This window comes from Alternaria ventricosa (assembly GCF_023758065.1).
Source record: "Alternaria ventricosa strain BMP 2768 chromosome Unknown scaffold_4, whole genome shotgun sequence".
Classification (NCBI taxonomy): Eukaryota; Fungi; Ascomycota; class Dothideomycetes; order Pleosporales; family Pleosporaceae; genus Alternaria; species Alternaria ventricosa.
In genome coordinates this window covers 46,107-61,604 of record NW_026055684.1, presented here as the reverse complement: position 1 = coordinate 61,604, position 15,498 = coordinate 46,107, and the positions used below count along the sequence as shown (strand labels likewise).

At 53.2% G+C, this 15,498-nt stretch overlaps 4 protein-coding genes across 4 annotated transcripts; 3 read left to right on the top strand and 1 right to left on the bottom strand.

Moving 5' to 3' along the window:
* Positions 1-165: 165 nt before the first annotated feature.
* J4E93_002695 (uncharacterized protein) lies at positions 166-3,393 on the bottom strand (the record flags this gene model as incomplete). The annotated part of the gene is made up of 10 exons (XM_049340636.1): positions 166-232; positions 285-366; positions 435-709; positions 760-1,099; positions 1,178-2,309; positions 2,367-2,596; positions 2,809-2,930; positions 3,005-3,106; positions 3,167-3,211; positions 3,269-3,393. The coding sequence occupies 10 exons, from the start codon at positions 3,391-3,393 to the stop codon at positions 166-168; spliced, it is 2,520 nt and encodes an 839-aa protein (XP_049201518.1).
* Positions 3,394-5,630: 2,237 nt separating this feature from the next.
* Positions 5,631-6,596, top strand: J4E93_002694 (uncharacterized protein; the record flags this gene model as incomplete). Its single annotated transcript, XM_049340635.1, has 1 exon — positions 5,631-6,596. One exon carries the CDS (start codon positions 5,631-5,633, stop codon positions 6,594-6,596), a length of 966 nt encoding a protein of 321 aa, XP_049201517.1.
* A 733-nt stretch (positions 6,597-7,329) lies between these two features.
* On the top strand, positions 7,330-10,706 carry CHO2 (phosphatidylethanolamine N-methyltransferase; the record flags this gene model as incomplete). The annotated part of the gene is made up of 8 exons (XM_049340634.1): positions 7,330-7,519; positions 7,622-8,207; positions 8,260-8,331; positions 8,389-9,130; positions 9,195-9,410; positions 9,479-10,446; positions 10,503-10,593; positions 10,650-10,706. The coding sequence occupies 8 exons, from the start codon at positions 7,330-7,332 to the stop codon at positions 10,704-10,706; spliced, it is 2,922 nt and encodes a 973-aa protein (XP_049201516.1).
* A 1,016-nt stretch (positions 10,707-11,722) lies between these two features.
* J4E93_002692 (uncharacterized protein) lies at positions 11,723-14,560 on the top strand (the record flags this gene model as incomplete). The annotated part of the gene is made up of 2 exons (XM_049340633.1): positions 11,723-12,191; positions 12,243-14,560. The coding sequence occupies 2 exons, from the start codon at positions 11,723-11,725 to the stop codon at positions 14,558-14,560; spliced, it is 2,787 nt and encodes a 928-aa protein (XP_049201515.1).
* Between the last annotated feature and the right edge of the window lie 938 nt (positions 14,561-15,498).

The window sequence follows — 15,498 nt, the reverse complement described above, 5'->3', positions numbered from 1 at the left end:
AAGAGTGCCTCCGGGTCGTTATGGGGAAACGACTCGTCGTCGTTGCGGTGAAGAATGCAGCGAACCGACCATCCGCGAGGTTTCGCGTTGTTGCATCATAACGGCCAGGATTAGACAGGATTTTGACACCATACAAACGCGAGAACCACGAATCAGGTACCACTGCTAAGCATCCGACACAATGCGCGCGCCTGCCCAGACATAGGGATAGTTGCGTTGATACCAGTTGACGCTTCGACACGTTAGCCATGTGGTCTCAGCTGCAGCCACTGTCGTCCACTTACAAAGTCTTGCGCCCAGCGATGCGCGGATGCGTCGCCCACGATCCACCCAGCGTGACGTTGTGTTTACCGTCGAAGAAATCGGCTGCCTGCTGTCAGCGACATCGTCTCACCATGTGTTGGGGAGCAGAAGCCCGTCGCATTGCATCATACCTGTATAGCCTGGATACAACTCCATCGGCTCGAAGCCGTCATGCTTCTCCAGCACAGTGCTAGTCCATTCCCAAACACCACCCAGGTCAGATTGGCCGCAGAGCTTGTTGCCCTTCTCGACCACTGAAACTGGATGCCAGTGTTTGAAACCCACGTTCGTTCCCTCAAGGTCAATGAAGAGATTGCGTGGGTTGAGACTAGATACTGCGCCAGAGTCGCCGTTTGACAAAGCTTGGGATGGCGGCGTCTCAAAAACGCCTTCGTTGATCAAATGGCTGTGGACTGTTAGTCAAGAGTCTACGAGGATGGGTAATACGCATCATACCCGTTCACGGCTGGAATCGTGTTTCCAAGCGAGCTCTCAAACTCGGGCTTCATGCTGTCGACATAGCTGTAGATGCTTCGTGCCTCTTCCAGGGTAGGAATGCGACCGCCCATCCAATGCGCGCAACCAGCTAATTCGTCGTAGGAGGCAACTACAGGCCAACCCATGACGAATTTCAAGGGAACAGTACCGTAGACAGTGCGTACGAACTTTCCTTCGGTGATGCTCCGGGATGAGCCATTGACACCTTCATGGTGGCCGTTTAGCACGCTGTCTCTCTTGCCAGTGCTCAGGTCCTTGGCATTTGAGTATGGCTGTTCGCACCACGACGCAGGTATGGCTGGATTCGACAAGTTAGCAGACAAGCTCAGACTTTCGATCAATACATGCGATAATGCCCGCTGCAGTGGCTACATACCAGTCTTTCCTGTCTTAGACAGATATGTGGCATACTCCCCGTTTGTGATTGGCCGAGCCTTTGCGCGGAAGGACTTGACATGTGCTGAGCGGCGGGGTCTCTCATTATCCCAGCCAAAGTAACGCTTGGTCTCAAAGTCATTCTCGGGATCTTCGAGACCAATGTCGACGTCCGCTTCGGGAATTGTGAACCACTCGTTCGCGGTTGCTAGGGTCTCAGATTGCGCCGCAAACGCCGCAAAGTCTGGAACTTTGGTTCCTGGAGGTGGCAAGACCTTGTCGCTCTGAATCAGCATGTACAGCAACGTCTCCAGGTGCATTGCTTCATGTTCAAAGCCGATCCACAATGCTCGCGATACACGACCGTTCGACTCTGCTTCTCCCGAAGTGTACAGCGCCTCAACCTTTTGTCGCACAGTCTCTTGAAACTTCAGGATTGTCGCCAGCGGGGGCCACTCTTCCGGAACCTCGGAGTGAGCATGACACTGAGTTGGGTCTTCAACATCAGGGTCAACACCACGTTCGAAGATCTTCCAGAAGTAGGCAGGGTCTGACGGCTTGCCATCGGTGGTACGGGCGATGTGAATGTCCAAGAATGTAGGAATATGGCCAAGGTAAAAGATGCACTCGTTGCGAAGCTTGATGGGCTTGGACAGTAGCTCTTCCTCGGGTATCATGTCCTTCGTGACCGCGTCCCAGGCCGTCCAAAGCTCACGCCACTCGGCCAAAGATGGCACTGGCTTCGCTGCGTATTCCTCGGGCTTGGTAGGGAAGAACATTGCAGGCTTTGAGACGAAATGCAGGCCGTAGTCGCCCTTCGAGTTTGCCCACACAACGTTCTCTGCGAGTTTGGCCAATTCCCAAAGCTCCTTTGCTTCCTCGCGACTGTACTTGTAGGATTCTTCGATACGAACTCTCTCGCCCTGCTTGATATGGATACCGTCAACGACAGTGTCCTTGCGTGGTGCGACAAAAGCGTGATGTCTTCCGGCTTGTTGGTCGTACTCTCCAATAGCTTCCCAGTCCTGGATGTCGAAAGCTTCCTCGCCCATGAGTGCGTTTGCGTGCTTTAGCCCGTTGAGGATGAACCTGTGGGTTACACCGCTACGATCGTTGTATGCATGGTAAACACGCTAGTATTGGAACTAGGTCAGTGGGTGTTTGCATGCCTGTGGGGACAAGATATTTACCTCGGGATCCTTGCACGAATCGATACCGATAAGCATGGTATCACCAGTCTGGAGAACCGCACCAAATCCAGCGAGGAATGGCGCGACTTCATGGCGCTTGAAGTTGCCCAAGCTGGAGCCCAGCCAAAGGATGGTTTTCGGTTTCGCTTCGATTTCGGGAGTCTTCAGCCACTCAAGGGCATCATCATAGGTGCCATATAGGCCAAAGCATTTGACGTGCTTGTACCCTTCTGCATGCTTGATTAGCGAGTTTCGGGCGGTCGGATTGCCCCGTATCGTGCAATGATAAGGAGATAAGTGTCCGAGCCACTACTATCTTGGGTGCATGTATGCAGGTTCGCGTCCGTCTAAGCCACATTCACAGGAAAGTGATGCAAACGTGTCGCACTATACAAACCCCACGACTCCCCTCAATATCAAGCATGATAGAATGAACCCTCACCTGTAGGTATTTCCCCAAATGTTCTCTCCAGCTCCGGCAGGGAAAGATCGACAGCATAATACTCGACGTCCTTGCCAAGACGGTCGACGGCTTGCAAGAGTATATTTACTTTTCTGAGGTTGCTGCAAATACATTAGTATTCACGAAGCACAGGGCTCGTTTCCAATCTCTTGCGAAGTGCGAGCCAGGACCGTACCCGCTCCCCAGTTCCACGACAATGGACCCCGTCGGGATTCGTTCGGCGATTTTCTCCGCATACGTCTCAAGGACTTCAATCTCGGCATTCGTTAGGTAATACCTAACATTGCGAACATCTATCAGCTTGGTGTTCATATAAACCAAGGATGAAGCTGCTCACTCTTCTTGGTACGTGATCTCTTCGAAGAGACGAAGGCCTTCCTGGCTAAGAGAAGAAACAAAAGGTTAGCGCGCATCATGGGCTGGCTGAATTGTTGCTTACTCATAAAGCAGCAACGTAGGCAGCTTCTTTTCGCCGCCATCCTCAGGGCGGAGGCCCTTCTTGATATCCGCGAGGATATCCGACTCGGCAGTGTCTGTGCGTATGTCGATTATTTTGGTCGCCATCTCTCTGGAATGTTTGGTATTGGATACTGTAGTCAATCGGTATGCCCCTCAAGAGCCGGTCTACTAGATGCGTCTTATGCCGAGGGTCGCGCGATACTTATACAGCGCGTAAAAGTACGTAATGTGGGTACTCGGACGCTTATGCCGTGCGGTAGCTGACGGTAACTAGAGGGCCGGTAACTGTTCAAACGGAATAGTGTAGAATGCATTGCTCCGTCAGAACATGTACTGTTTGGCTAGCGGCTGTGGTGGTAATATCACTTGCAAACACGCGACAAATCAGACACGCTTCCTTCTCACGGTCAACGGCGGTGCGAGGAAACGCCTGTTCGAGTCGAGCACATCATCGGCAACAACCCCACCGAGCCAATTTACTCTGTTCCAATGCCATCCGTAGGCATGGTAGCTGGAACATCAAGCATTGCTACGAGACCATAATGATGACGTCAATGTGTGCCGGCTAGGGAAAGGACGGAAGTCCGGGAGCAGAGGCAAAGAAGGTCTCGAAAACCGACGCCAAACCACAGCGTTCAGGAACATGCTGCAGGGCAGGCTGAGGCTGTTCCTCGGTCGCAAACTCTCGCCGTCCGTAACATGTTCGTGGATGACCACACTGCCTGCTGCGGGGTCGATGCCTTACTGCATAAGCGATGCCGTCACAGTGGAGTCGCGAACTTGTTGACACATTACCGTGCGCTCAATCATGGCTGGGCATGGCAATGTGATTGGTAAGGCGAGTGACTTGCTGGACGCGGTTGACATTGGCGTAGGCGACATGGAGAGTGTCAGGTACAAGCGTATTAACGAGCAGAAGCATGAGGGCAGCAACAGTGACGACCGTGTGATGCAGAACAATCACGTGATCGGCTGTGGGCCTTGGCTCCACGACTGGGCAATAAAATTACGATGACGCGAGGTGCAGCACCAGCGCGGAACAGCAGCGCGCGGAAAAGTCCGCGCGTCAGAAAGCGATCATCTGACTTTGTGCACATTCACCATCCATGCCTGCTGTCCATGAATCGCCCGCTGAAGGTCGTGCTGAAAAGCCATGATCCGCACGCCAGGCAACAACCTTGATCGTCTGCATACCCGCTGTGACATGACACGCATGTAGGTGCTCTCACTCGCGCGCTGTCCCGCTTTGAGATCAATCACGCTCCCTTTCAATATCCGCTCAGCACTCATACCACGAAACGATCGCAGTGCATTTGATGGCTGACTCTGGGTCGCGCTGCGCAAAAGAGCCAATGCTTGTTCTCTAGGCGCATGCGTCTCGCTCCTTACTCACCAGCTTGCCAATATTCAGATATCCAACGCCTCTTACGAGATGAGGGCTGCCGAAGAATTCAAGCAAACACAACTCGTATGGGACTCCCCTTTGATGTGCGCATACGGGCTGTCATATCATCTCACCGATGCTGAGTCGCCTCGAACGACGCTACGCTCCAAGCACAGAAGCACATCGTGGCTTCCCCCTTGCATAGGGCATCACAATACCACGACGGACAAACGAACGGCATCCGCTAAAGCCGTACCTGATTCCATCGTCACCGTCCATCTCCGCATGCCTTTTGAAACGTCTCAAGTAACCCAGTTCACACGAATGCTTACGAAGTCTCAATGCGTCTGACACGGTCATCAGACCTGGGCTAAAGACGTTTTCAACAAAGGCGGCGAAGTAGCAATCGTGCAAACCTTCGCACCCCGCATGAATGTCGTGCTTCATGGGTCTGGCGGCCTGAGCGGCCTGAGCGGCTTGAGCAGCCCATGATAGAAGAGCGCAGCACAGAGCCTGGCTGCGGCAAGCCTCCCGACACCCCTTGGTGGCCCTTCCAAGGTTGCAATTGCCTCCGGGCAGATGGCTTTGTCGCAGTCGGGTTACGAGTCTTATTGCTCTGTGATGGCTAAGAGATGGGCGTCTGGCCGCCAACCGCGCTGACACTCGAGTCGGGCGTTACGCCACTGCTGTTCCCGAGCCTTGCTCACACTTGTTGTTCCCGTTATTCGCGACAGCCTTCATATTGTATGGGACAAGCCCGCGCTAAAGGTGATTAGTCTTCATTCAACCTAGACGTTGCGGTCTACTAAGTTCGCCCGCGATCAAATAAGTCTCTTAAACAGACGAAGTGGAAGCCCTGTATTTGCAACATTCCCAATTTCATGTGCTGAATTACAGCTGTGGCCCAGTCTATTGCTCACTAAGCCTGCAAAAAAGCGACTACTGTACCACCCGCAACATGGGCCCCTCTCAGCTGTGGGTCACCCCCATCACCAACAGCTTCCTCCCTACGAACGAGCTTCCTACTTGGAATGTCGATCTTTCGACACTGCAGTCCGAGAAGGAAATCCTGGAGGATGGACTCGCCAACTGTGTCACCTATCTGCAGGTTCTACGCAAGAAGCAAGCCCGAACTGAACGTCGGCTGGTCACGGATCCCTCATTACCACGGAAGAAGAGGAAGAGGTTCCAGCAGGCCAAACGTGAATTGGAGAAGGAGATCAAGCACCGAGAGCAGGATGAACAGGCTTTTCTCAACAACCTCCAGGCTTGCAAAGCAAACATTTACATCGCCGAGACCGTCTCTCTGCCATCTACAGCCATATCATCAACGCTACCAGACTCTGGCTCGATCTCGACAGGATGCTCGTACCCAAGAGACTTGGAATCGGCGCCTACGGAAACGAGTTGGAACGGTTGGACGGATCAGTCGGCCCTCTCGCCATTTCAGAGAGAAAGCATCAGCCCCTTTTTCAGCTTCGATGTCGCTCCGGATGAGCATCTACAAGCCAGAAGTACCGATGGAACGATATCGGATGACTACAAACAACCACTCGATGCCCAGCATACGCGAAAAATCAACCCGATACCATCTGCATCGTCTAACACGCCGACACATCTCCTGCTGAGCCCCGAGGCTCCGATATTCCACCCTCAGACCACGTATACGAACCGGGAAGGGAGTGTAGCTACACGACTAGCCGAAATCAACCTTTCTTCGGCGATGGCAGTCACAACGTCAAGTACGGTGGTACTAGAGCTTCTGGACAGATGCCTTGTCAGTTGTGCAGGTATGGGCCTAGCACGACGGCAAGGTTCACTCGGGAATGTAGAAGATGACCTGGGTAGCCTGTACTTGGCTAATTCCAGCACGGACGCAACTGTCACGGGTGGCAAGCTCAAGTACAGAAGAGGCTCTCTATGATGAGATCGCGCTGGCATGTTAGGCAGGTCCCATAACACCCCACGGTACAAAATACTATTGGCAGGGTCCCACACTCATTGGTGCGGTCAGCAGTATATATAATTGGATCCACACGTTTCCATCACGTTCGATCGCTTCCGATGGCGCCTTTCTTCAACGCGGCAGCAGGCACGGTTGGCGAATGCGGGTTCATCGGAGCAAAAGCTGTTCAGGGAAGATGCAGGATAGGTTATTTGAGCGGAAGAGAACGATGTAACTACAAGCTGTTGATATTTACCATGTGAAATACAAGACTTAGTTGCTTGCGCTTGTCATCTGGCCTCGGCCCATCGCTGCCGTATTTGGTGAAGCGGGCTGCCCCACACTGTGCCGTCATCAGAGCGCACCCGTGTTTGCGCGACTTGCAGACAACCGAACCACCTCTCCCCTCAGATCCACGTTCAACATCTGCACGCTAGCTAGAGTTCAACACTCTACGCCCGTCCGTTGGCCCAAAGCAGAGAAGCGCGATTTCTTGGTGTCTAAGAAGACGGAACCTAGAGCCGTGCTGTGTGGCTCCAACGAGTGCCTCCACTCCATCCCGGCAGTTCATACAGCAGACCACTGCGCAGTGCTTGCATAGCGTCGCGGCAAGCTCGCGCCGCAGCCGTCGCAGCAATATCAACCGGCGAACCCCTCATCTGGCGGGTGCTGCAAGAATCGACACCTTTTCCACTGCTTCGTCTCATCCAACATGGCTGATGTTAGCAATGGGTCCAGCGCCGACGATGGCCAGCTACGCGAGCGGCCGTCGGCTAAGCCGCTGCATCTCAACAACGCAGACGATGCTAAGCAGAAGGTTTTGGAGCTGAACGACCAAGAAGACAAGAACCACCAAGACGACAGCAAGAAACGCACCTATGGAAGAACTCCAGACGGTACAGGTACGTCTCCCCTTGTGCTGCACCCAAGCAAAAGCAATTACCATGCATGCATAGCGTGTCCGCTTGTACCACGAACTACTCATACTAACACTACACGCCTAGTCTTCATCGTTCCACAGACTCACGACATGGTCTCGCAGCTGCTTTCGCCCTCGCAACCCAAGAACCTGTCCGATATAGCAGTCCTCGCCGTGCTTGCTGCCCTGATCTTGACCTTCTTCGTACTGCCCAAAAGCGCCCGCATACCCATATTCGCAATCATCTTCCTCTTCTGGCGCGCCGGTTACAATGCCGGTATTGGCTGGCTGCTCGATGGCCAATCTAAACACAATCGTCTCGTCCTCTGGGCGAAACAAAGCCATGTCTTCGAAAAGCCCGAATCCGGCAAGAATCCACACCCCGCCCTGTATAAGCTCCTCAAGCGGGAACTAGAGACCAAGATCCCCAACGATTATAACTTCGACGAAGCGCCGCTTGAGTACAACACGTGGCTCGTGTTTAGGCGTGTAGTAGACCTTATACTCATGTGTGACTTTGTTTCATACTGCCTGTTCGCCCTCGCCTGCTTCAACCGTCCCCAAGAGAGCTTCTTCTTGTGGGTTCTGCGCTGGACAACTGGCATTGTTCTATTCCTTTTCAACCTGTGGGTCAAGCTAGACGCCCACAGGGTTGTCAAGGACTTCGCTTGGTTGGAGACCCCTACTTGTCTTTGAAAAATAGACGTCTAACATGCGCCACAGGTATTGGGGCGATTTCTTCTACCTCATTGATCAAAGCCTGACCTTCGATGGCGTCTTTGAGATGGCACCGCAGTAAGAGGCTCTATGGCACTTTCAACTGAAATAGACACTAACTCGCCGGTCCACCAGTCCCATGTATTCGATAGGCTATGCTGGATACTATGGTATCGCCCTCATGATGGCAAGCTACAAAGTCCTAGCAATCTCGATTATCGCCCATGCAGCCCAATTTGCCTTCCTTTCCATAGTAGAGGAGCCTCACATAAACCGCTTGTACAATCCGCCGCCTCCCCGCCGTACGCGCCATAACTCTGGAGATCTCCAGTTCGAAGACCGGCCTAAAACTAGTCAGTCTGATGTCGCCTTCTCTGATGCCGCCTACGATCCCACCAAGCACCAACCAGCCCAAACGCACCACATTGTAGGGCCTCTGAATACGGATCTTCATCGATCTATTGATCTCACGGTAGTATTGCTTTCGTTCTACATGATGTGCTTGGCGACGCTAACACCCAACACTTGGTTGGTACGAACATTTCTCTTCATCAACGCCTTCGGGTGGCGACTCTGGTACGCGTTAGGACTAGGCTACATTCTAGATCGTCAGTCGAAGAAGAAGAACTGGACCAAACACTTCATCAAGTACGGCGACACGAAGGAGGAAGCCTGGCGCCAATGGAAATCCCTATACCATATGAGCATGACCATGAGTCACGCCTCGTTTCTCGCCGTAGCATGGAAGATGTACAGTCTTCCTGCTGATGGGCTTAATGGTCTCACACTTTTCCGGCATGTCCTTGGCTCTGGTATGATTGCACTTCAGCTCTGGGTTGCCATGAGCACCTACGAGTCTTTGGGCGAGTTTGGATGGGTAAGTCTTGGAAGTTTGAAGTGAATCATGAACATACGCTAACAATGCATCTTTCTCTTCGCAGTTTTGTGGCGACTTCTTTTTCGATCCGCCTTCAAGGTCACTGACCTACTCCGGTATTTACCGTTTCCTGAACAATCCTGAACGAGTTCTCGGGTTGGCTGGCGTCTGGGGCGTAGCTCTCATTACTTGGAACCCCGCGATCTTCTATCTTGCTACGACCGCCCATGTTCTCAACCTCGCGTTCCTCCAGTTTGTCGAGAAGCCTCATGTCATCAAGGTAGGTTCGACATTCCTTTAGTCAAGGATCTTACCTTGACCAGCACTTTACTAACAGTCTATGCTTAGTTGTATGGGCGAAACCTACGTGAGATGTCGGGAGTCAGTAAAACCGTACGCCAAGCACTACCAGACCCAGTACGCCAGTGGCAGTCGGCAGCCGACAAGTATCTCAACTCTACTATGGAATTCATCGAAGAATTTCTGGATAATGTAAGGCCCAAAGTGGCTGCCCATGTCGATGCCTTGATCAAGGATACAACAAGCCGATTCAAGGCTTACCCCACGCGCATTCCCGTCAGCGGCCGTTCGTCGGAGCCCGTAGGTCTGGATGCGAAGCAATACAAGCTCGAGGTTGAAGGAACCCTTTCCCCACCGATAGTGGAACAGCAAAAGAGCGGTGGTCGCGAAGGAGAGTTGGCAAGAACACCAGCAGTTCGTACAAATGGTTTCAAGACACTGATCCTTGAGTACGGTGCACCCATCAGGGTCCGCTGGCAGGCACCTATCAACCACAGCAAGAAAGATTGGATTGGCCTGTACATGGTTGCTGACAACCAGTCTCGGGAAGTTACGCGCATCAGTTCCAATGGGCGATGGGTAGCCACCAACCCCGATGTTTTTGACTCTACGAGAGCTGACGATGGTATCTTGGTCTCGGACAAGCTCGTACCAGCCGACACCACGGATGAGGAGTCGTCTGATTGCTACACCGGCGAGGTCGAGTTCCGTGGAGACAAGCTCTGGTGGACTACTGGTGTCTTCGAATTCCGGTATCACCATGGTGGTCGACATCACGTCATGGCACTCTCACAAGCCTTCGAGATCCGAATTCCTAAGTTTGATGAACATGACGTTGAAGCGGACGCCAACGGTACGATTCAGCGTGCGGTGGAGGAAACGCTGCTTCCAGTTATTCAGAACTGCTTTGACCGCGACCCTGAGATCGCGCCATCGACCGCCGAAGAGACCTTTGGCAGTTTAGTTGAGCGGGATGGCAAATTTGCGCGACGTGTTGTCTTCGCAGTCCACCAAATGTAAGTTATCTCCATTGGTGCGTTGTCGTTTGGATCATGTGACTAACGATGTCCAGGTTCGGTATCGAGTTCGCTCCTGAGGTGGTACAAGCCGATGGCACGGTCAAAAATCTGGCCTGGAGGATCTTGAATGCCAAGAAAGTCTTGGTGAGCCATTCGCGAGCTACAGCAAGGAGATTGGATCACTAACGGCGTATCGGCAGGCCCCTTACAGTATGTCGTCCGCTACGCACGGTAGGAACACCCCAACCATGGGTTGAAGAATATTTGTACGGCATACCCCCGATTGGTTCATGCAGACAATAGTAGAAGCTGGGCATTGTCTTGATAGAGGAGGCTTCTAGAAAATGGCCCTTCGTCTCGGTAATGAACAAGGGTAGGGTGCCATGCACGTCTTGCGAAGACAGACGTGGCGCACATAGACGGCGACGTGCGCCTTGGGGCGGTTGACCCATGTACATGGAGGGTGTGCTAGAGTTGGGAATACACGCGATGTACAGTGTAGAGGAGAAGGTGTACATTAGCATAAAAAGAATCGATTGATTTTGAGTACCTAGATAAACGTCACTGTATTAGCGTCATGCGATTTGAGCTACACCTTGCAACAAGATACCTTCGCGTAGCCAATCGTTCCTATATGATAATAACCCAAGGAGTGATATGTGAGAGACTCTGAGACCGTATGCAGAGCTTAGTCACATATGGTTGTGGGTAGCACCGTACTCGTTGCCCGGTTTGGGCTTGCTGTTCCCTCGCGCGCCCATGGATATCGACTTTAGTGCTGAAACGTGACGACACAGGCACGGTAGAGCGCATGGCTCGAGAACTAATGCCCAATGCATTTGTGGACAAGGTGTCAAGGCTGTGCGATGACGGCAAGATTGCGAGCGGGATGCGGAGGCCATCTTATCAGATGGAGATTGCGATGGCGTCGTGATGGGCGTGATTCGCGCCGGCTGGTTTAACCTCGGTCTGGCCCGTGAGAGCATCTTCTGGAAGCTATCACGCCTCCTCCGCCGACCATGTCGCCGTCGCATTGACGCTTTTATCTACAGAACAATCCAGCTTGCGAGAGCGACATTCTGGTGTACTTGTCTACGTGAAACACGTTGGTGCGCCGTCTCTTTGTTCAGCACCGTCCATTTGGTAGCCTCTCATCCTTCGGGAGTCCGCACCAGCGACAGTGCCCAGCGGGTCCGCACGTCACCACGCGACATTGCGCCTTCCACGCTCACACGCCCGTCCCATCCAGCCAGCACCTCGCCGTTAGCACCTCATGATGGGAAAAGGCTCCTCCAAGACCAGCACCAAGGTGCTCCCGCTCATCCCGCTCGCGCCGCCGCTCGCCGTCCTCCCGGGCACAACACTCAAGATCCCCATCACCAACCGCTCCGATGTCGCCGCCATCCTCGCCAAGATATACAGCATCAGCCCTACCGCGAAGCCCGACGCGGCTATCACGGTAGCCTGTGTGCCGCTCAAGTCGAACACGCTGGGTCCGGACGGCCAGCTGCTGATCGACGATGGCCATCAGGGGGACAAGACGGCGTTCGAGAGCGATCCCATGCAGGCGACTAAGAAAGACATCTATGGATATGCTTGTATCGCCAAGGTCAGCGGTGTCCAAGGACGGCGGCAGGGCGATCTGAGCCTGGTGGTCGAGGGCCTGGAGAGGGTGCAGGTCGTCGATGTCGTCCAGGAGAGGCCGTACTTTGAGGGAGAGCTCATGGCCGTCGACGAGTACAGTACGTATATCACTGTCTGAATTGGTAGTGGACGCATACTGACGAGCACAGTCGACATCGCGAGCGCAGACCTCCTGAACCAGTTCAACCTCCTCAAGCAGCTGTCGCGCGAGCTGCTCGCCCTCGTCCGCCTCTCCGCCATTCTACCGCGCACTCCACAAGTCACCCTCTCGCCCATTGTCGCGCGGAGACTCGAGATGTACATTACAAGGAAAGACCTTTCAGAGGCTGGTGCGCTGGCCGACTTCATGGCCAACGTGGTGGAAAGTACACACGAGGAGACGCTGCGCGTTCTGGCAGCTGTAGACGTCAAGGAGAGAGTGGACAGGGTCATCGAGATTCTCCAGCGCCAGATTAGCAGCATCCAAGGCAACACACGCATGACGGTCACAACAACACAGACACAGGGTGGCAGCTTGGACATGGAGACACTGCGACGGCTGCAGCAGGAAGCTTTGACAAGAAGAGGCAAGATGGGTGGCGGTCTCCCAGCCGGATTTCCTGGCGGCTTCCCAGGCGGTGGCCAGCAACAGGCCGGTGAAGAAGAGCCCAACGAGATTGACGAGCTGAAGAAGAGGCTTCAAGATGCCAAGTTGTCCCCAGATGCTGACAAGGTGGCTCAGCGCGAGCTGTCGAGGCTGCAGAAGATGAACCCCGCCCAAGCAGAATACCAAGTCTGCAGGAACTACCTCGAGAACCTCGCCGAAATCCCTTGGACCAAAACGACAGTCGACCAACTCGATGCCACTACACTAGTCAGGGCAAAGAAGCAGCTCGACGACGATCACTACGGTCTTGAGAAGATCAAGAAGAGGCTACTTGAATATCTGGCAGTGCTCAAGCTCAAGGAGCAGGCAAACAGGACCATCGACGATCAGATCCGCGCTCTCGCCGATACACCAGAGGGAGAGGAGGAGGCCAAGGAACAAGACCCCGAAGACAAGGTTGCAAAGGAACCATCCGAGGCCGAGCTGCGGCTGTTGGAGAAGAAGCGCATGGTCGACAAGTCGCCAATCCTGCTGCTTGTTGGGCCGCCAGGAACGGGAAAGACTTCGTTGGCCAAGTCAGTCGCTACCGCGCTTGGTCGCAAGTTCCATCGCATCTCGCTTGGAGGTGTACGCGATGAGGCAGAGATCCGCGGCCATCGTAGGACCTATGTCGCTGCTATGCCTGGTCTCATCGTTAACGGACTGAAGAAGGTCGGCGTTGCCAACCCAGTCTTCCTGCTCGACGAAATCGACAAGCTAGGCATGTCGAACCACAATGGCGACCCCGGTGCGGCCATGCTCGAGGTGCTCGATCCAGAGCAGAACCATACCTTCACAGACCACTACGTTAACATTCCTATTGACCTTTCCAAGGTGCTCTTCATCGCCACCGCCAACTCGCTCGATACCATTCCCCCACCGCTCCTCGATCGTATGGAGACCATCCAGCTCTCCGGTTACACTACACTCGAGAAGAGACATATCGCATCAAGACATTTGATTCCGAAGCAGATCACCAGCAATGGTCTTCACCACGAGAACCTCAACATCCCGACCGACGTGCTCGACAAGATCATCACATCCTACACACGCGAATCTGGTGTGCGAAACCTCGAACGCGAGATCGGCTCCGTCTGTCGCTCCAAAGCCGTCGAATACGCCACGGCGAAAGACACAAACACTCTCGCAGCATACTCTCCTATTGTCACCTTGGAAGATCTCGATACCACGCTCGGCATTGAGAAGTTCGCCGAAGAACTCACTGAGCAATCTTCCCGCCCAGGTGTCATCACAGGGCTAGTCGCATATAGCACCGGCGGCCAAGGCTCTATTCTGTTCATCGAGATTGCAGATATGCCCGGCTCAGGCCGTGTTCAGCTCACCGGCAAGCTGGGCGACGTACTCAAGGAGAGTGTAGAGGTAGCTTTGACTTGGGTGAAGGCCCATGCATTCGATCTCGGTCTGAGTGCAAGTCACGACGAAGACATTATGAAGAGTCGTAGCATCCACGTCCACTGCCCCTCTGGCGCTATTCCCAAAGACGGCCCCAGTGCTGGTCTTGCGCACACCATCGGCCTCATCTCCCTCTTTTCTAATCAGCCCGTTCCGCCTACACTGGCCATGACTGGTGAAATTTCCCTCCGCGGAAGGGTACTGCCTGTCGGTGGTATCAAAGAGAAGCTGATTGGAGCGCTGAGGGCGGGTGTAGAACGAGTACTCTTACCCGAGGGCAACAGAAAGGATGCAAGGGATCTACCATTAGAAGTTACCCAGGGTCTCAAGATTGAGTTTGTCGGCCACATCTGGGAGGCTTTGGGTAAGGTTTGGCCCGAGAGATGGGAGGGCGAAGACGGAAGGAGGGGGTGGGAGAGCAGAATGTAGACTGTAGATTGTAGATTGTCTGAGTGATGGGCCTCGGTGGGGTTGGAAAGGAGTTGGATTGGTGTCTTGCATTTAGCGTTGCATTCGTTACTATCGGTCTGTGTATACTGTTTTAGCTGCCTATACTCACTCACATCTCTCACATTATCCATCACTGCTGTGCCTTGCCCGTTGTGTATCATGTTATTCACTCTCAATTCTCATATGCTTTCAGATACTTCTCTCTAGCCTTGCTGTCCTGCTCGTCAAATTGTGAATTCGTGAAGAGTGGTTGTTCAGGCACGATTTGTGATGAGTGGGATCGTTTCAATTCCAATCAACGAATCACGCGATCAGCTGAAACGAAGAAAGCTTCCTGCTGCCCGGGCATACAGTCATCTAGTGGATGTCACATCGTTTTATTCCGAAATATGCCCGTCACCCTGGTAGTAGCATAGGCGACTGTCCAGGGTGGGAAAAATCCATCAAAGTGACTGAATGCCTGGATCTTCTGCTGGCGACCTGCAAGCATATCCGTACTCGTCCTATGAAGACGTAGATGAATGCTTTCATTCAAGGAACTCCATGTGCTGATCATAGTGCGTTCTGGCTCTCCAAACACCTTTCCAGACTTCGGTAGCGTTGTTTCGTGAACCCAGCGCGATGAACGATTTCAAAAGCTATGCTAGACTCGCAGCAACGGTCTACGTTGCGAGTCTAGAACACTCTCGCGTTCGTTCACTTGTGCTATTATCCACTAATTGTGAAACCCATACAAATGTCTTTTAGATAGAAGCGGACTATGTTCAAAGCGAAATAGAGTGCCAAAACGCGAAATATCTCGAAAGTGCAGATGGGTAGGCTATGGCTCACACAACATGAGATTCATGGTCCATGACTAGATACAAAGTTCGTGATGAGAGACATGCTCTAGTCAATCGCAGCAAGATACCCGACCT